General features: G+C 41.3%; 1 protein-coding gene across 1 annotated transcript; it reads right to left on the bottom strand.

Moving 5' to 3' along the window:
* Positions 1-230: 230 nt before the first annotated feature.
* EDNRB (endothelin receptor type B) lies at positions 231-27,762 on the bottom strand. The gene is made up of 7 exons (XM_087726862.1): positions 27,172-27,762; positions 15,304-15,416; positions 12,734-12,938; positions 11,494-11,643; positions 8,681-8,814; positions 6,549-6,657; positions 231-3,294 (listed from the first exon to the last, which is right to left on the bottom strand). Exons 1-7 carry the CDS (start codon positions 27,622-27,624, stop codon positions 3,163-3,165), a joined length of 1,296 nt encoding a protein of 431 aa, XP_087582988.1. The 5' UTR covers positions 27,625-27,762; the 3' UTR covers positions 231-3,162.

The following is a 27,762-nucleotide window of genomic DNA, read 5'->3' as shown; positions in this document are numbered from 1 at the left end:
TCAACTTTACCGCCTGTATAAATACTTTCATCTCAAAAGTTTGAGAACATGACTTCATGTTGCCTAAATGACATCTAAGAACTTTGCCCATTTATTTTTAGCTTTAACCATTTCATGTAACATTTCTGATCAAAACTAAAACTCTTACTATATAATCACTTATTAGATAATTTGATTAGTTAAGACTTGGATCAAGGACTTAGTAGAGTAAAACAGTGAGAGAGTGTGCACCTATGAATTAATATATAAAACAGAACTTTTAAAAATAATAGTTGTCTGTAAACAGAAGACAATAAACTTGTAATGGAGTCAAGTGAAGTGGCTGATGCTATAACAATGTAATAACCCCTTGCAGGAAAAGGTCAGTTTTAGGAGTATCTCTTGATATAGGGAGAAACTCCAGGTGAACTTTCCTTCATAATGCAAATCTATGTTTGTTTATTTAGAAGTAAATCTACAACATAGGTATCTAATCTCAAAGCCTGAGGTATGAGCAAATGCATTTAAAAAAACAAAAAAATAATTGTTCTATTTTCACTTTTCCATGCAAAGCATGAAACGTGTCCAAGACATTTTGTGTCTAAATAGAAAGTCATAATCTTTTGTTTCTTCATGAAAGAAAGAATTGGATATCCTTACGAGACTCCAAATATAATCCTCCGAGTGATACTTCACTCTACCAGGTTCATTCAGGGGTGGGATTCAGCCAGTTCGTACCGGTTTGGGAGAACCAGATGTTAATTTTGCATCAAGTTCGCCAAACCAGTTGTTTTAAGGACTGGCTGGCCCTGCCCACACCGCCCCACTCCTCCCAGGAGTCTCCATGCAGCCTGTTCATCATGCCAGGCAAGTGCAGGGGCCACACGGAAGCTCTGGGAGGGCAAAAAACGGGCCCCCCAGAAGTCTGGAAATGGGCCCGTTTCCAGCCTCCGGAGCCTGGGGGAGGTCATTTTCGCCCTTCTTGAGGGCTCAAGGAAAGCCTCCGGAGCCTGGGGAGGGTGAAAACGAACCACCGCCACCCCCCACTGTGATGCAGGAGGGCAAGTAAGCCCCGTCTACCGCCCACCCAGCAACCAGGCAGAGAACTGGTTGCTAACATTTTTCAATCCCACCCCTGGATTCATTAATGATAGTGGATCCTGCCACAATGTTAACCTGAAGACGTTTTAGGGAAGCCTTCAATAATCTATTCTCTTCTAGACTTTCTGGACTGCAGAACAACAAGTTGGAGTGGTTATATACAGCCTCTTTGATAACTTAAAACAATATTATTTAATACTGATACTAAGTTTATGTCTGTGTTAACTAGCAGTATCAACACGAAAAACCCCACTATTTGTGGAGCAGAATACCACAGTATTTCTCTCTCTGACTAACGAATGGTATCAATATTGGGGCCAGCCCAGATTTTAACTGTTTATTATTATAGCCCTTCATTATGGCTTAATGGAATATTTACACAGATGCAATTAAATGTCCCATAAGGAAAAATGAGGGATGCTACCAGATCTATAGCCAGTTTAAAAGATCAGGAGGACCAAAAAAGATAGGGAATTTCTTATTGCCATTTCAAGACAGATTTAGAGGAAGAAGAGGAAGAAATAATAGAGGAGAATCCCTGCCTTCCTTTTGGATGCAAGTCCGTCCATGTTTCCACATATAACTCAGACTAATACTGATGGTAGTTAATTCCTGTCACAGATGTGCTTGGTCTGCCATAGCAACAGCAATGTATTGTTAAAAATCTACAGAAAGAGAGCTACGTATTTTTCTGTGTCCAGGAAACAAAGATTTGAAATCTCAGTAACGCTACTTGGTTAAAAAAAAAAAGGGGGGGGGAGTGAGAATGAAATTCTGTGTGCCTGCTGTTTAAATGTGATGAGAAAGAAAAAATCCCTATTTTGCATAAATTAAGCATGTTTGCACAATTGTTTTCATTTTACATTATTATTTTGCAGAGTTAGATCAGTTTGACCAGCACTGGGAAAGGACAACGTAAGTTGGCAGAGGACTGAAAACTTGTTCTATTGCCTTTCCTACTTCTGGAACTTTATGCACATATTTACTATAAGATCTAGAAATATTTTCCCCCAGAAAGAACCAAATAGAAGCCTGGTAATTACACTATATCAGTGGTTCCCAAACTTGGCAACTTTAAGACTTGTGGACTTCAACTCCCAGAATTCTCCAGCCAGCTGGGAGTTGAAGTCCACAAGTCTTAAAGTTGCCAAGTTTGGGAACCACTGCACTATATTAATTCTAAAGTTGGTATCATGTGTTGCACTCATGCCATACTAATGCTGCCTGTTTTTGCATTGCTTGGTCCTCCACAGCTTGTGCCACATCATGCCAAAGAGTGCTGCTTGTTTAAAGTAGGGCCTAGAAGCCAATCCTCTGATGACTTCCAGAAGGGCCATGTACACCATTGGGGATCTCAAGCAGTGCAAGATTATCCCTAAAACCTTAAGTAGAGCTGGAGACGACCCAGATATTAATGGCTGAGGGCCATTTTTCCAGCCTTTAAAAAGTTCATTTATCACTCCAGATGAAAAGTTTACTGTAAAAAAAAATCTAAATTGCTTTAAGACTGATTGTGACTCTTTAAGTTCCTTCACCGCTATGGGAAAAATTCTTACTGATTCTATTTTATACCAGCATGATCCATGTCCTGGATGCACGGTGCTACAACCTACACATTTCAGGTGGAATGAAATTTTACACTTACATACTTACCTATGAATTTTACAGGCAAGTAAAACTTTTTTAAAAAAATAATAGAGATGGGTTGGTATTGCCCAAAACATAATCATCATATAATTCTATATTAAGAATTATTAATTGGGTTCCTTGGTGAATACAATTATTTCATGTACAGGATTCATGAATGATTTGGCAATGACTGTTTTGAAGTATTTAAGTGCTTAAACAACTGTAGTTCCTCCCCAAACCCCCAGCAACATTGACTCAAATGATTAGGAACACTGGGCATGGTTAAGATGTTCGTGTGCTCAGTAAATATTTAGATTTCTGTGAAAATATCAAACTTCCTTCCCAGATAGCTCAATTTCCTCTACGATGCAGAATCTGTTGTCTTCAGCTTAACTGTCCTCGTCTTTACAGCCTGGCAATATCTCACAGTAGTCTGAGTCCAAGTTTTCTTCCTTAAGATGAGCTGTACTTGTTACTGGAGCGGAAATTGTCATATCCGTGGTCATTTGCTCTGAACTTTAAGCAGGACTGTTTCTCCTCCAGGGATAGCATGTCTTTGGAATGACACCAGCAACAAAGGCATGACTGTAAAGCAGAAGAATTCTCCATTAGAAAGGCTGTTTATATATGCATCAGTGGTAGGTTCCAACTGGTATGGCCCGGTATGGCCCGGTACGGCCATACCAGTAGTAGCCGGGAACAACTGACAGCATACCAGTACGGTGGCTCATTTGGCCCACCTGCTCACCCGCGTTCTATACCTGTTTTTAAAGCAACTGACCAATTGCACCTGTGCGAGCTTCGACAAACAGCTGGGTGTCGCAGGGGCAGTAGAGTGCGCATGTGTGCGCAGCGCGCGTGCACGAACAGGACACGCAGCCCCGTGAGCAGCATACCAGTAGTGACAGGGAGAGGAACCCACCACTGATGTGCATTTATACATTTTCCCAGCTCTCTAAGATAGTGGCCCCCAACTTTTTGGGCCCCAGGGACAGGTTCCATGAAGAGAGGTTTTTCTGCAAACTGGAGGGGGTGTGGTTTCACATTCTGCTTTCATCCCACAGAAGGGGCTTTGCTTGTTTGCACAACCCAGTTGCTGGCATGCCACGGACCCGTGCAATTCCACGGATCGGGGGGTTAAGGAACGCCTGCTCTAAAATACAGAACCATTATTGCCGGTTCTTTCACAGAAATCAGAGCCTGAAAATTCCAAGTAAGTCAAGCAAGTAAGCAAGCAATAAAAAAAAAAATCCATCTGTTCAGCTACAAAAATCTTCACGACCATTTGATTGTGAAAGAGCGGAGAGGATACATATGCTTTCCAGAATCTTTTTGCAGCTACGTTTAAACTTTAACTTTAAAGTTTAAACTTTGAACAGCAACTGTCCTGACAGGCAAGAGGCATTTCTTTCTGAGCTCTCATGAGGGTTTTTCACTTTCTCACACCCCTTAACACAGATAGCCTGACCTACTGTATTTTTCAGAGTATAAGATGCACCAAGATTTTAAAGAGGCAATTAAAAAAAAAAAAAAAAAGTCTTTGCACTCTGCAGACCTCCCAAAAACGGCCTGTTTTTCGCGAAAACAGGCCCGTTTTTTTCTCAAAAAAAAGGGGGCATGCATAGCCTTTAGGAGGCTTATAGAGTGCACCTGGGGGCTGGGGGGTGGAAATTGAGCGGAAAACGGGCAAACAAATGCTGTATTCGGTGTATAAGACACACCCAGATTTTCAGCCTCTTTTGGGGGAGAAAAAGGTGCATCTTATACTCCGAAAAATACAGTAATTGTTCTAACTGTCAGGAAATATTTCCTTAGTTCTAAGTTGCTTCTCTCCTTGATTAGTTTCCACCCATTGCACTTGTTCTACCCTCAGGTGCTTTGGAGAATAGTTTGACTCCCTTCTTTGTGGCAACTCCTGAGATAGTGGAACACTGCTATCATGTCTTCCCTATTCCTTTTTTCATTAAACTAGACATATACAGTTCCTGCAACCGTTCTTCATATGTTTTAGCCTCCAGTCCCCTAATCCATTTCTGTTGCTCTTCTCTGCACTCTATCTAGAGTCGCCACATCTTTTTTACATCATGGTGACCAAAACTGAATGCAGCCTTTCAAGTGTGGCCTTACCAAGGCATTATAAAGTGGTATTAACACTTCACGGGATCTTGATTCTATCCCTCTGTTTATGCAGCCTAGAACTGTGTCGACTTTTTTGGCATCTGCTGCACACTGCTGGCTTATATTTAATTGGTTGTTCACTAGGATTTTACAGTTACTATTATTGAGCAAGGTACCACATATACTGTACCTGTGCATTTTGTTTTTTCTTGTTTAAATATAGAATCTTACTTTAAGTTTAATAACATTCATCAAAATAATAAAGTATTGCCCTAAAAAGAACAAAATCTTATACTATATATTTATAGTGTATTGAGAAAAACTGTTTTCAGAGGTTTTGACTGCACCCTGTGTCTGCCCTTTTTATAAAACACTTTTGTATTTTCCATAGAAACAGACTCATAATCAAAAAGGTTTGCATTTAGACTTCTCCCTGCAATGACTGGATATGATCCAAAGCATTATTTCTACACAGAAAGGCATTATAAATATGACTGAGCTTCTAAATGTTGACATTATTCAGTAAGGAAAAGACTAGAGAGCATCATTTTTTCATATTCAACCCTGTAATAAAGGTCCAGATAAATAGCAACAACAAGGAAATTGTAGATTTGATAAATTCCTTTTGCTTTATTCTATTTTCCACTTGGGGTAATCCAACAGGAATGAAAGGAAATTATTCTTATTTATCTTTCATTCTTTTCCAGCTTCATTCAAAGAAACTCTGGATATTTTAGTTTTCTATTTACTGTAGATATAAATAAGTTCGTTCTTAGCAATTTCTACCTCCTTTACAGAAAACTACTTCCTGAATTGAATACTTCAATTTCCTTTGGCTTACCCACAGCCAACTCTTATCTTTGTGCCAAACTTTATCCATTAGGCAAGGAAATCACAAAACTCAATTATCCCAGATTCCAGTTAAAATAATAAATCTCATTATCAATCTATAGGACAAAATACTCTATCCATTTCATCCTTATTTCAATATTGTGGACAATGTCCTGCAAATCTAGGACTTTCCTTGGACTATGAATGAACTTATAAGAAAATTTAAAGTTTCAATGGGTATTGGAAACATTGGACATACATGTGAATTCTGCTGCTCTAAGGAAGCTTCTCAGTTATTATCTATGGAACAGCAACTTTTCCCTAAGCTGCCCTCTATGATTCATTGTTACACTCTGGTGAATGATTCACTTCTCTAGATTGCCCAATTGCAAAGAACATTTCTTCTGAAATAAAGTTTTTGCTTTTAGTTACTGTGATTACTTATGACTGAAAAATGGGCATTTTTAAAAAACAGAATTTAATTTCTTCAGCAAGAGGTTTCATCTGATGCCATTCAGCTTCCTTTGTAATTTCATTTCATTTCATTTTTCATTTTCATTTTTCATTACCATGGGCTCTTGTTCTCTTTTGACCCCTGAAATAAGCGCTTGTCCATATTTTCGGGGAGGTCTTATTATTGAGGTGCAGGAGGCCCCTTAACCTCGGCCCGCGGATCAGCTGATCCACAGAGGCCCGGAAGTTCTGTTTCTGTTTCTGGCACACTCTTGCCAGCCCTAGCGTTGTTGGGCCTGCCATTTTTTTTTTTGTGGCCACCACTAAGAGAAGGAAGCTAGGGTTTGCAGTAGAAAGCCCAATTGGGAGTATTATCTGGGGGGGGGGGTGTCCTTATTTTCAGGGAAACAGGGTAAGATTTAATAAATAAATCTTACCTTAAAGCAGTTTTTGAATCTTTTGCTCACCAAATAGAGAGCAATTGGGTTGATGCAGGAATTCAAAGATGCCATATTGATTCCAATGTAATTCAACACCAGCAGAAAACTGTACCAAAAACCAAAAGATTGAAGGTTATTATAATAAGGATTGCAAGATGACCATGCAACATAATGTTGTCAGGCAGATATAATAGGGTTTTGGGGGGAACAACTCTGGAAACCCAAATACTCTCTTGATCACAAAACACAGCGAGCAAATTGTGACTTTGTTGTGAAAATAACAAGAAGTAGGGAAGGGTCAAAATTGGTAAGGTAATGAGTGAAGTATTGTGATCTTTCGCATGTGTAGGCAAAACTGAAGGTTTTGTTAGGAATAGCTTCTGTGGGAAAGCAGCATCAGAAAAAGTAAATGTAAAGGGCTATCTTTTAAGCAATCATCTGATTGAACTCTTCCTGTTTGGAAGAAAACTGATTCCATTGCTAGTGAAAGTAAATATATGGATCAGTATGTAACCAGTTTATCAATAGAAAAGAAACACTTAGAGAAACTACCTTTCAGAAGATACTATCTTGAGGTCTCCAAGGTGCAGTCCTGCACTGAATAGATTAGAATCGAATCGAATAGAATAGAACAGAACAGAATAGAACAGAATAGAACAGAATAGAACAGAATAGAACAGAATAGAACAGAATAGAACAGAATAGAACAGAACAGAATTCTTTAATGGCCAAGCATGATTGGACACACAAGGGATTTGTCTTTGGTGGATATACTCTTAGTATACATAAAGAAAAATAAAATTGAATGCATTCATCAAGAATCATAAAATACAACAATTAGTGATAGTCATAGGTTACTAATAAGCAATCAAATTATACTAGGAAACAAATAAAATAATATAAAATTTAAAGATACATGGCAACATGGTTATAGTCATAAGTGGAAAGAGATAGGTACTAGGAAATAGATAGGTATTAGGAAGAAAGAGAAGAAGAATAGTAATGCAGTCTTATAGGTAATTTGACTGTATTGTCAAATTAAGGGGATTCATAATTCCTAAACGTTCTTAGAGCATTCAAAGGTCTTTAAGGAAATCCAGGGAAGATAAATATTTTCCAATCTTTTATACAAAAGCACATTGTGTTCCTACACACTGTCTCAACCTTATTTAAAAAGTTATATGCTTGTGATTATTATTCAGGAATCTTCCAGGAATCAATTGCATCTGTGTATATCTTCCAGACTGTTCTTTATAGCATTGGCAAGATTTGATCACTAATACCAGAATGAAATACGAACAAGTATATATGATGTCCCAGATTGAGTAGTGAGCAATAGTAGTTTATTGGAAGCATATATCATGTCCTCTTTAGGAGAACAGATGGGAATTTAAGACCAGCTGGAACCATAAAGATGCATCTCCTATAGGAAATGCAAGGATTGCACATGGCGTGGCACGACAAAACCGTGCTGGTCAAAATCGCGGCGATAAAGCAACGACGTCATCACCGCGCGTCATCACCGCCGCGACAACAGCGTGGCAACAGAAGGGCGCTTTAAAACGGCGCCACGGCAGAAAGCCGACTTCATTTAAGGTAAGCGTTAGGATTAGGTTTAGGGGTTTGTTTTAGGGTTAGGTTTAGGGTTAGGTTTAGGGTTAGGTTTAGGGTTAGGTTTAGCGTTAGGGTTAGGTTTAGGGTTAGGTTTAGGATTAGGTTTAGGGTTAGGTTTAGGGTACTGAGTGCTTGGGAATGCGCGATTTTGCCCTCCGCGATTATGTCATCGCGGTAGGGTCGCGTTTTTCCTTAGCGCTTAGAACGGCGCGAATTAGTCTTCACGCTTATGTCTCCACGCAGAAGGGCTTCGTGGATTTGTGGTGGAACCTGCACATGGAACTATTGACATTCAATATGACATTACAGTGATATTTTTTCTACTGAATTTTAAAGGAATTTCCTTTGATTGAAGAGAAAATAATTTTTCTAAAGTCAGATTTTAACACGGAATTAATTTAACTTATTTTTGAAAGTCCCATTGGGAATCCTGCATGTTTTTGCAGTGATTGCATATGGATGATAGAGCACAGAATCTGGTTCTGCATCATCATTCCAAGCTGTAGCAATCTTACCTGAAAAGATCACACCTGTTTGGGCTCCGGGGATCATACAGAGCGAACTTCAATATGCTACTGAGATTAAGAGGCAGCCAGCACAGGGCAAAAACAACCACTAAGCAGAACACTGTTTTGGCTACTTCACGTCTCTGAAAGCAAAGAAAGACACAATTGGGAATAAAGGTAAATAAGTAGTTGGCTATATTAATGGTTACTAATGGTTTCTGGTTTGTTACAAATACAGGCAGTCCTCAACTTATAGCAGTTCATTTAGTGACTATTCAAAGTTACAGTGGCACCGATAAAAGGTACCATATTTTTCGCAGTATAAGACGCACCAAGATTTTGAAGAGGCAAATTTTTTTTGAAAAGTTTTTGCACTCTGCAGACCTCCCAAAAACGACCCGTTTTTCACGAAAATGGGCCCGTTTTTTGTCAAAAAAAAGGGCATGCAGAGGTTGGGGGGGAAACAAGCAAAAAACGGCCCATTTTCCGCTCATTTTTGCCCTCAGGAGCACTCTGGAAGCCTCCTAAAGGCTATGCATGGCCATTTTTGCACACTTATGACTAGTGCAGCATTCACAGGGTCATGTGATTCATTCAGACCCTTGGCAACTGATTCATATTAATGACAATTGCAGAGTCCCAAACTCATGTTTTGCAACCTTCTGACAAGCAGTCAATGGGGAAACCATAGTCACTTAACAACGGTGTTACTAATTGAACAACTGAAGTGATTCATTTATCAAATGTGGAAAGAAAGGTCGTAAAATGGGGCAAAATTCACACAAGTGTCTCGCTTAGCTACAGAAATTTTGGGCTCAGTGGTGGTCATAAGTCAAAGACTACCTGTATGCTTAAGGATGAATACTAAAATCCCAACAAGGTTTGTTTCATCATTCTTATCTTACTCCTTGCAAGATCTATCTGCACATTTCAGTATGTAAAACAGGAGCCAACGTGCATAGAACCTAGGTCATTTCCGTGATTTAAACCTGCCCATTCCAAATAACTAGGCTTTCACATAATTTACCCCTGGCAATTTCTCTGCTCCACGTACATCAGCATCCTGTCTATCGAATGCTACTTCCAAATTCATGGCAGGAAAAGCTACTAGAAAGTATATACAAAGGAACTGTGACAGTGAAAAGTGGGGAACAAACAGTTTTCCACTTCTTCCCCAACTCAATACAAAAATTATATTTGTGTAATAAGTTTTTTTTAACTCACTTAAAGTGATTTTACCGTATATACTCGAGTATAGGCCGGCCCGAATATAAGCCGAGGCACCTAATTTTACCACAAAAAACTGGAAAAGTTATTGACTCGAGTATAAGCCTAGGGTGGGAAATGCAGCAGCTACCGGTAAATTTCAAAAATAAAAATAGATACCAATAATGTTTTTGAATATTTATTTCAAAGAAAAACAGTAAACTAGCTCTGGGACATCATTATGTGGCTGCTTGCCATAACAAGGAGGAGGTGGGACATTGTTGCAGAACAGCAGAAGGGGGAGGAAGGGGAATCGTAAGACAGCCCTGCATTACATTAGAACGTGAGGAGGGGGGATGGTGCGGTGCGCGCTGCGCGGCAAACTGACACAGAGGGAGGGGAAACTCACAGGGGCGCCAGGCCATTCACGAGCGTCACCCAGCGGCATGGCCCCGCCCCTTTTTCTCCTCCATTTCGGGCAAATTTTTCACTGACTCGAGTATAAGCCGAGGCGGCTTTTTTCAGCCCCAAAAGTGGGCTGAAAAACTCAGCTTATACTCGAGTATATACGGTAATTGAATCAGCAAAGACAAATGAATTGTAACCGCTACCCACTGGGTAAACTTTCTGCAATGTGTGTAAGTTCCTTTTAACTTTGAGAAGGCATGCTACACTTGCACTAAGATGTGTTGCAGATGTCTTATTCAAGTAGCCAAAGTGGCACAGTGGTTAGAGTGTAGTACTGCAGGCTACTTCAGCTGACTGCTATCTGCAGTTCGGCTGTTCAAATCTCACCAGCTCAAGGTTGACTCAGCCTTCCATCCTTCCGAGGTGAGTAAAATGAGGACCCAGATTGTTGGGAGCAATATGCTGACTCTTTAAACCACTTAGAGAGGGCTATAAAAGCACTATGAAGCAGTATATAAGTCTTACTGTTATTGCTATTGCTGTTTTGTACTTTGTGTAGCCCCAGAAATAATACCAAAAGTAAATGGGCAATTGTCACCTACAGACAGGTTTTCAGTCATTTGTAGGTTGGAATACACATCTCATCTCTCCCAGATTTCAGAAGAGTGATCTTACCTGTGATTCCAGAGCTACAACTTTTGCTATCTTGTATCTTGCATTTCTAAAGGCAAGATAGTTGCCATAGACCAGTGTTTCTCAACCTTGGCAACTTGAAGATGACTGGACTTCAACTCCCAGAATTCCCCAGCCAGCATTCGCTGGCTGGGGAATTCTGGGAGTTGAAGTCCAGACATCTTCAAGTTGTCAAGGTTGAGAAACACTGCCATAGACAATAAAAGTGCATTCCATCTAGCAAAGCAAAGCTGTGATGCCACTAAATTCTCCATTGCAAGCAAAGAAACTGTCCGTCAACTTTTTTTCACTATCTTCTTTGTATACCTTTGCCATATTTTATTTTACTTTTCATACCTTACCTCTGTAAATCAAGCCTGTTTATTTTGTATCGTTATAGGAAATGGAAATGGCTCTATAGGAAATTCGGGAAGGAAGTGTATTTTGTTTAAAGTTTTAACTTTAATTTTGTTTGAAACTGTACCCATGATAGCAGTATTATACAAACAAGAGAGAGGTTTCGTTTCTGCTTTTACCTGTTTCAGGTGGTCATTTAATGCTATCTGCATCCCACTCTTCTTTCTTAACATCTCACAGGTCATCAGAGTATAGAAAAGAGCAGTGATTAACAGTGGCAAACAGAAATAAAAACCAAAAATCCACCAGTCTTTAGCTACCTGATAAAACTGAGAGAAGGGAAAGGGAGGGATGAGAAGAAAATAAACAGAAGGGTTAAGATGTTGTTTTGTAATTGGCGGTAAAGAATATATGCAGATTAGCAATTGACAAAAAACTGAATGTCAAGGGATAAGTGGTAAGAAAAAAATAGATCTATCAATAAAATGCAGCTCCATGAACTTATCAGAAACTCAAAGCAACAATGGGGTTCAGTCATCCTGGACGTTGATATACCAGTAGAACCCTTCTTATTCTGCAATCATTTTCTATTAGAATTTTGGCAGCTTCTTTCTACTAGTCTTTCCATGTCTTGATCCAGGTCAAGGCAGAATAACAGAATAATAGTCGGAAAGGACCTTAGAAGTCTTCTAGTCCAATCCCCCTTCTAAAGCAGGCTTCTGCCTTAGTCTATTCTTGAGTTTAAAGTGTAGGTGTATGTTGTGTTGGTTGAAAATCCTCCTGCCACATATGGAATGATAACATTGCTACATTTGTTGTTCACTTCTTTGTCTGTAATGAAGGCGATCTTGTTGGGGGTTGGGGGGTTGGGGGGGGATTTGATAAAGGCCCAGTTAGGATAATCACAAGTTCTGGGGAATTCCTTGAACCCTTCTTTAAATCCAAAAATATTGAGGGGACAGGAATGTTAATAATTTTAAATGGAAAAAATTGGGCTATTTTAAATAAAGTGAACAAATGGGATTTCATATTTTTAAGATGAAATGTTAAGATTTAAAAAAAGGTTATGCTTAAAAATTTGAAAAACCACAATTTCTCTTATTTACTCATATACATGGAATTAATGTATTATTACATGTCTAATGTATCTGAATCCCTTAAAAAAATTCTTATTTGAACGGAAGAATGTTAAAATTTTAAATAAACAAATTCAGTTCAGGCAATGGGGACTACATGTTTTCGATTTGATTCCAAAAAGGTGACTTAAAGCACATGGAAGTCCAGATGTAGCATATGCCACCTACTATTTAAAACAGTCATGTCTTCTTCCAGGACTAATCAAAATACTTATTTACAACTAAATCCTAAACATTACACAGCACCAATATTTAATCGCAGAAAGAGATGATTGTGTGTTACCTTCATAAAAGATGATTCTTGTTGGGGAGTAAGTAAACAAGTAGACAACGTCTCCCCATTGTATGGCATAGTAATAACATCAAAGCCTATAGCTTCAGGAATAGCTAAAACAAAGGACACAACCCAGATCAAAACAATTTCAATTGCTGTCCATTTTGGTACGCCAATTCCTTTGATACGGCTCCATGAAGCAACAGCTCGATACCTGAATATTAAAAAAAAAAAGAAATCCTGGTTAGTTTAGGCAGAGAACCTTTCTTAATGTAGTGAATATTTTGCACCAGAAATGCTATAGTTCTGGGTCATTGATTAAACTATATGTGGCAGATAAACAACAAACCAGATAATTTGGGAAGAACCATTAGTTAGATGTATCTCATTTCATTTCATTTATTAAATTTATAGGCCACCCAACCCCCGAGGACTCCGGGTGGCTTACAACGAAAGAAGAAAAAAGAAAAGCAAAATAAATAAAAAATAGTTTAAAATTCACAACACACATACGTTCTAATCGGGGCTGGACCTTAACACTAAGGTCAACAGCCCCAGGCCTGCAGGAACAGCCAGGTTTTAATGGCTGTATCTCTTCAGATGTTGGTGAATTCCCATTCTATGAATTCTACTCAGCATGGACAATAGTGAAAGGTGACAACAGATGCAATTCAGAAATATCTGTGGGATGGCATATTGCCCATATATATGCATGCTGGTATATGCTATACCATGTTTCCCCTATAATAAGACAGGGTCTTATTTTCTTTTGACCCCTGAAATAAGTGCTTGGCCTTTTTTGGGGGGGTCTTATTATTTTTGAGGGGCAGGAGGCGGCGAGCGTGGTCACCTCATGGCTGCTGCTGTGTCGCAATATTTTCGGGGAGGGCTTATTTTGGGGGAAACAGGGTAGTATATTGGGGTAACATTTTGTTCTTTTTGACTGATGTGAGGGACCATCAATTTTTGGTTCTTCCTTTTTTTAAATCCAAGTTTAGTTCAACCTTACCATGTCACAATGCAAGCCACATCAAACCCTTGGGATGTGGGTTTCCCTTCCCCTATGCCAAGGTTGTGCTCAGCTACGGGAAGAGGTAACACTAAACAGGAAAGAACTGTACTTTATTCTCCATTCATGGAATTTTGAACTTCCACTACTACTGAAGTAGCAGAAGAATATTCTATTACTGCAGCAGGAGCTGAAGAAGGCACAGAGCTTTGAGAAAGACATGAAAGTAATTTTGCTAATCCAGGCCGTCCACTGTTAAATCCTAGCAGGCTCTGAGCAATTCCTTTATCTATCCTGATGCTTCCCTTTATCTCCAGCTCTATAACTGGGGTGATCAGAGAGTTCAGACATGACTGTGAGGGCCATAAAACCTGGGAAATATATACTGATAGCTTGGAAGGACAATTAAGGGACCAGGAAAGGCGTTAGAAAGAGAATCAAACTGGCTCTGGAATATGGAATACTAAGATCAGGATATATATCATTCCCAACATAAAGTGTACCATAAAAATACCATCTCAGTGGTGGGATTCATTTTTTTTTTACTACCGGTTCTGTGGGCGTGGCTTTGTGGGCATGGCTTTGTGGGCATGGTAGGGGAAGGATACTACAAAATTCCCATTCCCTCCCCATTCCTGGGGGAAGGTTACTGCAAAATTCACATTCCCTTCCCACCCCACTAACCTGCTTTCCAGCTCTGTTCTCCTGTGCAGGGCAAGAAAAGAAGATCAGCTGGGAGACTGGGAGGCAGTGGGGGCATGGCCAGCCTATTTGCCAGTTCTCCGAACTACTCAAACTTTCCGCTACCGGTCCTCCAGAACCTGTCAGAACTGGCTGAATGCCACCTCTGTACCATCTCTGTGATTACTTGTTTACTCTATGTTTTTATCACATAGATTGCTTTCATTAGGCTGAGATGACCGAGGCCCCTTCTGCCATGCGCCCTACTATTTGGGCTGGGGTATGACAACTTCCAGTTTGTCAGAGGTGCTCCAATTAGCAAAAGCTTTTCAAATCTCATCAGAGGCCAAACAAGTCTTTCCTTGGTAGTAGTTCTATAGTTGTCAAAAAATACTTTTGTTTTAAAAAATGATTGGGATTACTTAAATAGATAACAGCATTAATCCCCAAGTCCAATTGACAAAGTTACAAATATTTAGTGAAATAAATGGAAGGGAAGAATGCACTACCAATGTTTTCCATAATGCTCTTATTTATGTTTTATTAGCAGTTTTTTTAAATCTTCTATTTACTTTTGGAATCTTTATTTTTGTGTGAATTCTATTTAAATAATTTCTCAAAGCTTATTTTTCCAAACAAACAGCATTTGTAGAAAGGTATTGAATCTCCCGGGAGAAAATGGGAAGTTAGGAAGGTTATAAATATTCCATTCTCATGTTTGTTATTTCTTCTACTTAATACAGAGGATTCTCTCTTCCTTTTTTTAATTCCACAAGCCCATTTATTTCTTAAGGTCCCTTTTTAGGAGTGCATCTACATATTCAGTGTCTATAATTTCACTTACAATAGCCCTATTGTTTAAAAAAGACAAAGAGAACTGTTTTCTTACCTATCAATACTGAGAGCACATAAACTTAACACTATGATGCCGACAGACGTCTTTTGAAAGAAGGGGAATAATTTACACAACTCAACTCCAAATGGCCATTTTCCTGCATGAAGCTGTGGAGAGAAAAAGATGTGCTAAGCATTTCAAACTTTAGAGTAGAAAGACAACACATGCTAAACTAATCTTAGGCTAAAAATTACCAATTCTTGGAAGCTTAACCTTGGCATCTGAAAACAAGGAAATCATTTTTGAAGTCTAGAAGATACTATTTTTTTCTTAAAACAGCACCAGCTGTTTAGAATTATTCTTTTGCAGTGCAAAATATCATGCATGTATTAGGCTTCATCTGGAAAGATCTATTCATACAACCATCACTGGGATTTACATTAATCTTAATATTTCTAGCACAAATTTGGATGGTGGGGAAAAAAATCATAATATTTTGGAAGACGTCTGCACCCACCAATCTGAGGTCATCCGTTGCTATGGGAGGAAAGTGCACTGGTCCATTGTACTTAACTTCTTCCTTTGGCTTTTGAAAAACAATGTAATGGCATTCTCAGATGGCTCTTCACTAAGAAAGAGGAAGACAGAGGTAGGACTGATTCTGGAAAGCTAATCCTAAATTCTGAGTTTTGGCAGAACCAAACACTATAGCTTTTCATTCTCCATCCATGGATTCTTTTTCTGCTGATACAAGTATCTGGCTCCCCAGCACCAGGAAAACTTCATAAAGATTCCAAGGGCAGAGGGATGGAGGAGTAGTAAAGGTAAAGGGTCCCCTCGCACATATGTGCTAGTTGTTCCCGACTCTAGGGGGTGGTGCTCATCCCCGTTTCAAAGCCAAAGAGTCAGCGCTGTCTGAAGATGTCTCCGTAATTCTGTGGCCAGCATGACTAAACGCCGAAGGTGCACAGAATGCTGTTACCTTCCCACCAAAGACGATTCCTATTTTTCTACTTGCATTTTTGCCTACTTTCGAACTGCTAGGTCGGCAGGAGCTGGGACAAGTAAAGGGAGCTCACTCCATTATGCAGTGCTAGGGATTCGAACCGCCAAACTGGTGACCTTTCTGATTGAGAAGCTCAGCGTCTTAGCCACTGAGCCAGCGTGTCCCTCTGGAGGAATACTAGATGGCTTAAAAATCAAGCGGGGAATAATGGCCAACCCCATTTATTGTTCCTGAATACTGCATGTTCAGCAACCAGCTATGAGTAGTGCTAACACAGGCCAGAATGGAAGAACTTATCACAGCCACTTCGCCACAGCCAACTCGCTACAGTCAACTTGCCTTAACCAATTCTCCATAGCCAACTCACCGTGGTAGAACTTGCCATGGCCACTCGCCACAGGGCTACTTGCTGCAGGACAATTCAATTTAATTATATAAAATAATTTAAAAACCTATTTTAAATTTTGTCATTCACATTTCATTTTTTCCCTCCTTTGGCTTTCTCTTCTTTAATGATTCTATCCCACTATTTTTTGATATTAGTGTAACTCTTGTCTTGTGATGAGTTGACTGTGGTGAGTTGTCTTAGACCCAACTCAGGCTACATAGTGAAGGGCTTTTGGTCTGAAAGAAAAGACTGATAGGGAGCATGCAAGGACAGCTATAGAATATTTGGCAGCAACTTCTTTAATTAAACATTTCCTAGGAATATATTGCAGCATGTGATATGGTTCCATTACTCCCACTTGCAACTGCTTTATAGAGTTGCCAGCAGATACAACATGAGTGTTTCATGTGCTCCAAATATTTTTACCCCTCCATATCTGAAATATTTGCATAGTACCTAATACTAACTATACTTGCAGATGGGTGGAGATCTTTAATGTTTTAGATTCTGCAAGAGAACAATTACAACTGAAATATATTCTAGTCCAGGGGTCGGCAAACTTAAACACTCAAAGAGCCATTTGGACCCGTTTCCCACAGAAAAGAAAACACTGGGAGCCACAAAGGTCCTAACCGGAAGCCCCCTGTTCAATTCTGGAGCTGACTGGAAGCTCAGTTCACCATAGAGTCTGCTCCTAGCGCGGCATACTTTTTCCTCTACCTGTCATAACCGAAAGCCCTATCAATTATGGAAACAATTGGAAAACCCTCCCCTTGCCATAAAGTCTTCTCCTGGAGCACTGTGCTTCTCTCCCCGCCACCCCCACTGGAAGCTCCTCTCAAAATTGTGGCGCCGACCAGTGACGGAGCCGCTGCAGAGGGAGGAAAGAGCCACATGCGGCTCCAGAGCTGCAGTTTGCTGACCCCTGTTCTAGGGTAACTTGTTCTAATACAGCACTACCTACATTTTACTTTGAAGACTTGCCTGACTATCTAAATTGTCCTTTTTGTCTGGATCTGATGACAGATTATTGGTCTAGTAAAGCCCATATGTTAAATCTTTGATTGGATTGTAATAATTATTCAGTGTGGACAAATTCACAGCAGCATGCGACAACTTCGGCTTCCTTATCAACATAAAAAAGTCCAAAGTGATGCATCAGCCAGCTCCGAAAGCCCAACACCAAGAGCCCACCATCACAGTGAAGGGACAAAAGCTGCAAGCAGTGGACCAATGTACCAGTGACGTGCGGTGAGGTTTATACCTGGTGAGGCTCAGCTGGGCATCCTTTTGCGAAGCAGCTCAGCAGGGCAGCGGTCGGGCTTGGCAGGGGGGGGAATTTGCATCGCAGGAGCAGCCAAGCGCCCGGGTCTACAGCAAAGGCACTTGGTGGCTCCCGCGATGCAAACTGCCCCGCCGCCACTGATGCCGCCGCCCACCTTCTGCCCCGGCCTGTGGCCGCTGCTTCTCCAAGCTCCGCTGCTGGAAGTCCCGGATCGCCTCTGGGGGAAGGCTGAGTGAGAAGTGGAGCGAAGCTTCTCTGCGGCCTCCCGGCGCTACGCAGAGGCTCTTGCAGGAGCGTGTGCCAGAGGCTGGCGGCCAGAGGGGCCCCAGCTGCGAGACAAGGCAGCACTTAAAGCAGCCACTGCCACTGGAACGCCCCGCCGGGTGAAGGTGGGGTGGTGGCGGCGGCAGAGGCTGCTTTAAGCGCTGCCTTGTCTCGCAGCCGGGGCTCCTCCGGGCCACCGGCTGCTGGCACACACTCCTGCGAGAGCCTCTGCGCAGCACCAGGAGGCTGCAGAGAAGCTTCGCTCCGCTTCTCACCCAGCCTTCCCCCAGAGGCGATCCGGGACTTCCAGCGGCAGAGCCTGGAGAAGCAAGCCGGGGCAGCGGGCAGGCGGCAGCATCGGGGGCGGCAGGGCACTTTGCATCGCGGGAGCCGCCAAGCGCCCAGGTCTGCAGCAAAGTGCGAGCCTCCTCCTTCTCCCCCACTCCTCTCTCCTCTGAAGCACGCCCTCTGAAATAACCCGCCCAACGTAAGCGGGTTATTTCAGAAGCGGGTTATTGCTCAAGAAGACATGATTCACTGCTTCCAGATCAGGAGGCGGGAGAATTAGTGCCTCTTTTGCATCTGAACTTTTTTGCCTTTTAACTCTTTCTTAACTTTTAGAATGCGAAAAATTCCTTATGGAAAGAAGGCCCCGAGTTCTCTCACCTCCTGCTTTGGTTAACACTAAGCAGACACCAAGCCACTGTGACCTGGAATCTGGTAGCAACTATCTTGGCTTTAATTATTTAAAAAAATATATTTAAATTTCTTTCTTTTTCCTGAGGAGACTGGTGAGGCTCCGCCTCCCTTGCCTCTAGTGACTGCATGTCCCTGCAATGTACATACTTTGGCAGCACTCACTCCTGTGCAGTGACAATTGACTGCAGAATCACCAAGGCAAACTCTGCATTTGGCAGATTACTGACCAACATGTGGGACCACAATGGATTAAGCCTTGCTACAAAGCTTAGAGTCTACTGAGCAGTAGTGCTAACTACCCTGATGTATGCCAATGAGACTTGGACTGCATATAGGAGGCATGCTGGGCAATTGAACCACTTCCACATGACCTGTCTTCGTAGAATTCTGAGGATCCAGTGGCAGGACAAGGTGCCAGACACAGAAGTCCTCTCCAGAGCAGGCCTGCCATCATTTCACCTCCTGCTGATGAAAGCCAAAACACACTGGGCAGGCCATGTTGCAAGGATGCCAGACCATCGCATCCCCAAACAGCTGGTCTATGGTGAGCTGTCTCAAGGAAAGCAATCACACAGGGGACAAAGGAAGCGATACAAAGATACATTGAAAGCCTCCTTCAAGTCCATGGAAAATGGCACCACCTCCTGAGAAACCCTGGCACAAGAGCGATCAACATGGCGCACACTGATCCACCAAGGCTACCAGGCATCTGAGGACAGAAGAACAACCATAGCACAAGAGAAGCAAGAACTCCGCAAAGCCAGAGCTGCAAATGCTGCAACAATGGTGCCCACACATGTCTGCCTGACATGTGGCAGAACATTTCATGCACGTAAAAAGCCTTACTAGCCACCTGTGGACACATCATGGACAGCTCATAACCTGTTAGAAGCCAAGGTCCTGTTCGAACACAATGGATGAACATCATCACCTACGTTATACTTTCAAGACTTGCCTTTTTGTCCTTTTTGCCTGGATCAGATGACAGATTATTGGTCTAGTAAAGTCCGTATGTTAAATCTTTGATTGGACTATAATAATTATTCCATTTGTAAGAGTGTCAGCTTAACCCTGAATCATTTTAATAGTTCCACTGTCGTATAAATTTGTAATAACAGTCTTGGAAATAAATAAGTTGGGACATGTCTTGGAAGATCTATGTGACTTGGACACATGTGTCTGGCTTTGAGAACTGTGTACAGCTGTGCATATCTGAAGGACTATTGGGAAGATTTGTTTTGGATCTCGCACAAATATTAAAGCTGATATAAATCTTAAAGCGGTGACATCATCCCTCCCCCGAATGCTAAAAGGGCTGCTTTGATGGACGGTAGAGTATTTGTCAGGTTTCCGAAACATGCCCTAATTAATTCCTGAGCCTCGAGCCACATTTCAAAAGAAAACCACTCATTTATTAGGAACATCATTGTGGATATTGTAGATTCAAATAACTTCTCAATAATTTTTTGAGGAATACTCTTCAATTATGCTATACATGTGAAGTGGGCCTCTTATTTACCTCAATATCAATATAACTATGATAAATTTTAATTATGATTACAACTGTTGCTATGATGTATATGCCTGGTGAAGACAAAGCCATTTCAAAGAAGACTTGATGACCAACTGAATGACATAAATATTAGCAATTATTAATTAGCAAGCCAGTTTGGTATTGTGGTTAAAATGCTGGCCACGAAATCAGGAGATTGAGTTCTAGTCCCTCCTCACGCATGAAAGGTTGGTGGATGACCTTGGGCCAGTCACTCTTTCTCAACTCAACCCATGTCACAGGGTTGTTATTGTGGGGAAACTGGGAGGAGTATTAGGTATCCATGCTACCTTGAGTTATTTATTAAAAAAGAAATAATAAAAGTGAGGATATAAAGTAATTTCAATTCATGAAAGTTCTCGTAAAACAGCATTTTTTCCTCCAAACCAGCATCTTTCAGTTGTTTTGTACTGCAAATCCACATTTTTCCTCTCCTATGCCAGTGTTGGCGAAACGGTTCATCACCGAGTGCCGAAACGGGAGCGCACACATGCCAGAAACCAGAAGAGCAGATGCCTGGCACACAGGCAGACACCGAGATGGCTGCTCTTCTGGTTTCTGGCAAGCACATGTACACTGGCCACCCTGTCTTCCAGTTTCTGGCACGCACATGTACACTTGCCACCCTGCCTTCCAGTTTCTATCTGGCCAGTAAACATGCGAGAAACCAGAAGAGCACCCACACAGTGTGCGTGCGTGTGCCAGCTGGTCTTCACACGCAAATGCGCACCAGAAACTGGAAGACCAGGTAGCCTGTGTGCATGTGCGCACCAGAAACCAGAAGAGCAGCCGCCCGCTGCGTGCATGTGTACTGGGCAGTTGCTCTTTCAGTTTCTGGCGCTCTCGTGTGCATGAAGACAAGCTGGCCGGAACCCGAAAGAGCAAAAGGCGAGGGCTTGCTTTCCCAGACAGATGGCTCTGCATGCCACTTGCGGTATGAGCCGAGGTGGCGCCGAGGTGGCGCAGTGGTTAGGGTGCAGTACTGCAGGCCACTTTAGCTGACTGATCTGCAGTTCAGCGGTTCAAATCTCACCGGCTCAAGGTCGACTCAGCCTTCCATTCTTCCGAGGTGGGTGAAATGAGGACCCGGACTGTGGGGGCAAGTTGCTGACTCAATTTGCTAAAAAATATTGTAAACCGCTTAGAGAGGGCTGAAAACTCTATGAAGCGGTATATAAGTCTAATAAATAAATAAATGACATTGAATACCTTTCAAAAGCATCAAATCGGGGGAAACGCTTTTAAGACCTGAAGCCTCAACAAAAGGAGGATAAAATGATCCAAGCATGAATTAGATTAAATGATCAAACAAGGTGAACCAAGATCAGGTAGAATTTAATGACTTGAGAAAATACATTAATAGTCCTTTTCAGTCCCAACATCCTTATCATCCTGATGGAATCAACAGGGAGAGGATGTTTGGACATAGCAAACAGAGACGACAAATATCAAACGTGAAGTCACAGTGATCCTGACACTGCTAAAACATATTAGGATTTCGTGGTACTTCAAAGCATAAAGGAATGTGAGCAAACTTTTCTGCAACTTTTTAAAATCAACTGCTGCTTATCACAAACCATGCAGCTGTCCTGACCAGCTTCTACTGTAAGTCATCCCAGAAAGGATCCTAACTACTTTAAAGATTTGCAGACAAATATCATGTTTACTATCCAGATGCTCTGAATTTTAAAAATTCAGTCTGATATATCGTACAGCCCTAAAGGACCCAACAGTCACCTAATATTTTTGGCTTCTGGTAGATTGGTTTATGCCATACACAGCAGCATAGCCAGTTTCCCTTCAGTTGGGTTTCCAAAACTGCACAAAGTAATTAGACTTATGACCACAATGAAGCCCAAAATATATGTTGCTGAGCAAGGAAGTTGTTAAATGAGTTTTGCCCCATTGTATGATCTTTTTTCCACAATAGTTAAATGAATCACTGGAGTTGTTAAAGCAAATCACATAGTCATTAAAATGAATCCAGCTTCCACCATTGACTTTGTTTGTCGGAAGCCAGCCCTGGGACAGTGGAACTATCATAAATATATTGTAACTTTGTTATTGTTAGTTATGTCCGACCCATCGCAACCCCATGGACAATGTTCCTCCAGGCATCCCTGTCCTCTACCATCCTCTGGAGTCCATTTAAGCTTCGCTGACTCAATTAAGCACCTCATTCTCTGTCGTCCCCTTCTTCTTTGCCCTCAATCTTTCCCAGCTTTAGGCTCTTCTCCAGTGAGTCTTTCTTTCTCATTAGGTGACCAAAGTGTTTGAGTTTCATCTTCAGCATCTGGCCTTCTAAAGAGCAGGGTTGATCTCCTCTAGGACTGACCCGTTTGCTCACCTTGCAGTCCAAGGGAGTCTTCTCCAGCACCACAGTTGAAAGGCCCCAATTCTTTGGCGCTCAGTCTTTCTTATGGTCCAACTTTCACAGCCATACATTGCAACTGGGAAAACCATAGCCTTGACTACACACACTTTTGTCGACAGGGTGATGAATCTGCTTTTTAGTATGCTGTAACTTTGAATGCTCCTTAAATGAATGGTTGTAAATCAAGGACCACCTGTACTGTATTCACGTCATAGGCCATATAAATATGTCATGAAGAGCAAACAGTCATAAATTTTTATAAATGCTTGGAAGAATAATTTGAAAAAATAGAGCAGTGACATTAAATATACGTAAAAGTTGCCATATACTTTTATAAATATCGAATGCTAACCATCAGCAATTGATTTATATAGATGTGAGACAGCAGATGATGTAGGAATAATAAAGCAAGGAAATCTGAACCTTTTAATAATGAGGACCCAGATTGTTGGGGGCAATATACTGATTCTGTAAATCACTTAGAGAGGGCTGTAAAGCACGGTGAAGCGGTATATAAGTCTAAGTGCTATTATTAATCTATCATTTTGTGAAAGCTTTAGCAAGAATGTAACATAAATACAAGAGGCAAGCTAGCACAGCAAAATGTGGTATTTTGCAATTGCATGCCTTCTAATCCACAAGAAATAAACAACTACCACTTTTTAAATTTTTCAGGAAGAGCAGTCAGTGGTCCATTTGGCCTAGAGCCGCTTCACCAAATGTTGCGCTCTTAATTTGCAGTCGGTCAGCTATTTGCATAAAATATCACCTTGCACCCTAGACTGAAATGCACTGTCACAAAGTAATCCAGAAATCAAAATCCAGTGATTGATAGACATGAAGAAAAATGGAACACAGGGATAATCACTAGTAGGTATAGGATGGGGAATATTTGGCAACAGCCACGCAGAAAAAAACCCTGGTTAATTAAAGGCAAACTTTGCTAAAAGACATGAATCTATTCTAAAACACAGGGGAGGTCTTTGATAAATATTGTAGATAGGAGGCTGTTAAAGGCAAAATGCAGAAGTCACAGAGATAGACGGAGATAGGAGGAACTGTTAGCAAATACACTTATCTAGAGGGGAGGAAGAGAAAATAAAAGATTTAAGAGCTTTGAGACCCCCCCTGAAGTCAACTAAGGCTTCAAACTGTATAGTAACAAATACCAGTTTCCTAGTGACTGTGGCTTAGTTTTAAATGACTATTAATTTGAATTTTTGAGAATACTGTAAGCTGTCCCACTCTTGTTTTAGGTGTAGAGGTACATGCCTTTCAGAATTAGAGTTTGGAATTGGGCTTTTTTGAGATTTTGCTATGACAAAAAAATAATAATCACAGCATCTTGAAGGAAAGAAAAACTTAAAATCTTTCAAAACTAAACAAAGAGTACAAATCGTTCTACGAAAGACTGCAGTAAACAAACAATCCGAATCAGCCAAATGATGGAGGGAGGGAGGGAAATCTGTCTTAAAACTCTTTCAAGGTAAGTGATTAATAGATGTCTCAGTTGATAGCTCCCCTAGTAATCTCAGCCTGAGAGTTATCTATAAATGCTAGTGGAGAGAAAAAAGGCAAACTCATAAAACCTGGAAGGCACCACATTAAGGGAAGGTTGCTTTGGCATCGACTAGAAGAATGTGTGTCTCCAAATATGACTGAATCCTAATTCCTATTACCTTACCTAGTTTAACTAGCTGTTGAGAAAAGATGCTGGACATTGTGATTAAACAACTTGTGAAAATCCAAGCCCAAATAATATCTTGCATTCAGTACTTTCTAGTTATAAAGCCAAGGTATAAAACACATCCCATGACTTTTGTACCTTGGAAACTAATTTCCATAAGAGGGAAGATTTTTACTAGAGTAGTCTAGACTTGGCTATTTATGTGCAGTTCCCAAACTTTATCTTATGGCATCTTTGTAGCATTTTAAATAGCATTTTAAATGTGAGATAATGTACACTGAAATTTCCCCGTTATAGAAAGAAAACTTTATATTATTGGTCCTTATTTCTTCAGACTTCCAAGGATTTCATATTGTTCTTCAATACTCCACCTTTGAAGCATTATTATATGTGGTTAATCTTTGGTGAGATTTACAGCCTTTGGGGCTGATTGGTAGCTCAACAACTCGAGTCCTAACCAAGGACCTAGGAACTGTTAAGGTAACGTCGGAGGATTATTATTATTATTATTATTATTATTATTATTATTACTACTACTACTACTACTACTACTACTACTACTACTACTACTACTACTATTGCAAGTTGGTTCTTGGTTTTCTCACTGGCATGTGCAAGTTGGGACTAATATTTCTAACACCATGTTCTTTAGCACAGATTCTCCTCCGGGTTGTGTCCTAAGTCCACTATTGTTCACCTTGCTGACCCATGACTGTTGTGCAAGGTTTACTACCAACCATACTGTGAAGCATGCAGATGATACAACAGTGATGGGTCTTATTCAGGAAGATTTTGAGTGAAACAGGCACAGCAGTGTCTATATTTTCTGCATCGTATGCAAAACCTTCCTTCCTTCCTTCACTTTCTATTGAAGAACGACTGAAAGCATCCTATCATATTGTATTACTGTTTGGTTTGGGGGTATTACCTTTTCACACAGGAAGGCTATGGAGAGAGTGGTGAGGATGGAAGAAAAGATTATTGGAAGTTCACTTCCTTCTATCCAGAATATGGCATATAAGGGATGCTTGACCAGGGTCTGAAGTATAGTCTGGGATGCTACACATTCTCTCCATCACCGGTTTACTTTGCTTCTGTGTGTGTGTGTGTGTATACATACATACATACATACATACATACATACATACAATTTTTTGCTGATAAATAAATGAAGGGAGACTATAAATAAATGAAGGGAGACTATTTCAAGCTATTTAGCTCTCATCAGGTAGCCATACCCTTACTGGGATTTGAACTTGAGCTATTTTACATGTTAGGCAGTTGTATTAGCCTCTAAGCCACAAGCTCTTCTCCCTTATCAGCTGAGCCAGGGGAATGATTAGATGTTTTGTCAATCTATCTATATCTATATCTATATCTATATCTATATCTATATCTATATCTATATCTATATCTATATCTATATCTATATCTATATCTATATCTATATCTATATATCTATATCTATCTATCTATCTATCTATCTATCTATCTATCTATCTATCTATCTATTCCTCGACTCACGACCACAATGGAGTCCAAAATTTCTGCTAAGTGAAACATTTGTTAAGCAAGTTTTGCCATAGTTTACCACTTTTCTTGCCACAGTTGTTAAGTGAATCACCCCAGTTGATAAGTTAGTAGAACCTGGTGGTTATAAACGAATCTGGCCTCCCCACTGACTTTGCTTGTCAGAAGGTGGCGAAAGGAGATCACCTGGGACACAGCAACGGTCATAAATATGAACCAGTCGCCAAACATCTGAATTTTGATCACATGATGATCATGGGGGATGCTGCAAAGATCGTAACTATGAAAAATGGTATAAGTCACATTTTTTTCAGTGCCACTGTAACTATGAATGGTCACTAAATGAACTGTTATAAGTCGAGGACTAACTGTATAGTACATGTATGGGGATGGGGATGGATGGATGGATGGATGGATGGATGGATGGATGGATAGATGAGAGAGAGAGAGAGAGAGAGAGAGAGAGAGAGAGAGAGAGAGAGAGAGAGAGGGAGGGGGGGAGGGATAGGGAGATATAGTGCTGGAGAAGATTCCTGTGAGTCCCTTGGACTGCAAAGGCAATCAAACTAAAGAGCAGTCAGGGTTGATCTCCTCTAGGTCAGTCCTAGAGGAGATCAACCCTGACTGCTCTTTAGAAGGTGAGGTCCTGAAGTTAAAACTCAAATACTTTGGCCACCTAATGAGAAGGAAGGACTCACTGGAGAAGAGCCTAATGCTGGGAAACATTGTGGACAAAAGAAGAAGGGGACGACAGAGAATGAGGTGGCTGGATGGAGTCACCGAAGAGTAGGCGTGAGCTTAAATGGACTTCAGAGGATGATAGAGGACAGGAAGGCCTGGAGGAACATTGTCCATGGGGTCACAATGGGTCGGACACGACTTCACAACTAACAACAGCAACAGAGAGAGGGGGGAGGGAAGGAGGGAGTCAGACAGACAGACAGACATAGATACAGATACAGATATAGATACAGTACAAGCATACACTTTTGAGAGCATCAAAATTCTGGCATCAGAATTTCATTTTTTAACCTGTGCCAATGCGTTCACAGGAAAAAAAAGTGACAACAAAGATTATCTTACAAGTATTGCAATTAAAAAATATATATCTTGGATCCGAGCTTGTCCTGGCTTTACCTTGTACAGGTTGATGGGAATATCGATGAGGATGAGCAGCAGGTCCCCCAGAGCCAGGCTGGCGATGAGGATGTTGGGGCCGTTCCTCATGCATTTGTTCTTGTAGATGATTCGGAGCAAGGTGGAATTGCCGATGATGCCCAGCACGAAGACCAGGCAACCGATCACCGTGTTAATGTATTTGAAAGTATTCTTGATCTCCGTCCGGCTGGTGCACGCCGGGTAAAGCGCTCGGCCAGCCCCTCCTGGCGATCCCGGGCGAGAAGCGTTGGAACCCCCGAAGCTTTCCTCCACCACGGGCGCCGCGGTCGTCCAGGAGAAGCCGGCCAGGCTATGCGCGGTGATCTCGGCCCGGCGCGGCGAAGAGTTACCCAGCTCCAGCGCTCGGGTGCTGCCCGCGCAGTACACGAGGGTTGCCGAGATCCAAAAGCCCCACAGGAGGCGCCCAGCCATGGTCGCAGGGCAGCTCCGACAGAAGGAAGCGCAAAAAGAAAAGCCACCCGTAGGATAAGGCGCAGCTGCTAGGGAACCCCTCGCTTCGGCTGGCAGCGGGTTCCTCTGATAGCAGCCAGCCGGAGCACGTGCGGCCAG

The sequence above is a fragment of the Thamnophis sirtalis genome, unplaced genomic scaffold (assembly GCF_051295495.1).
Source record: "Thamnophis sirtalis isolate CommonGarterSnake01/CBP01778 unplaced genomic scaffold, rThaSir2_p1.2 scaffold_12, whole genome shotgun sequence".
Taxonomy (NCBI): Eukaryota; Metazoa; Chordata; class Lepidosauria; order Squamata; family Natricidae; genus Thamnophis; species Thamnophis sirtalis.
The sequence above is the reverse complement of the archived record's forward strand: the minus strand, read 5'-3'. Positions and strand labels throughout refer to the sequence as shown.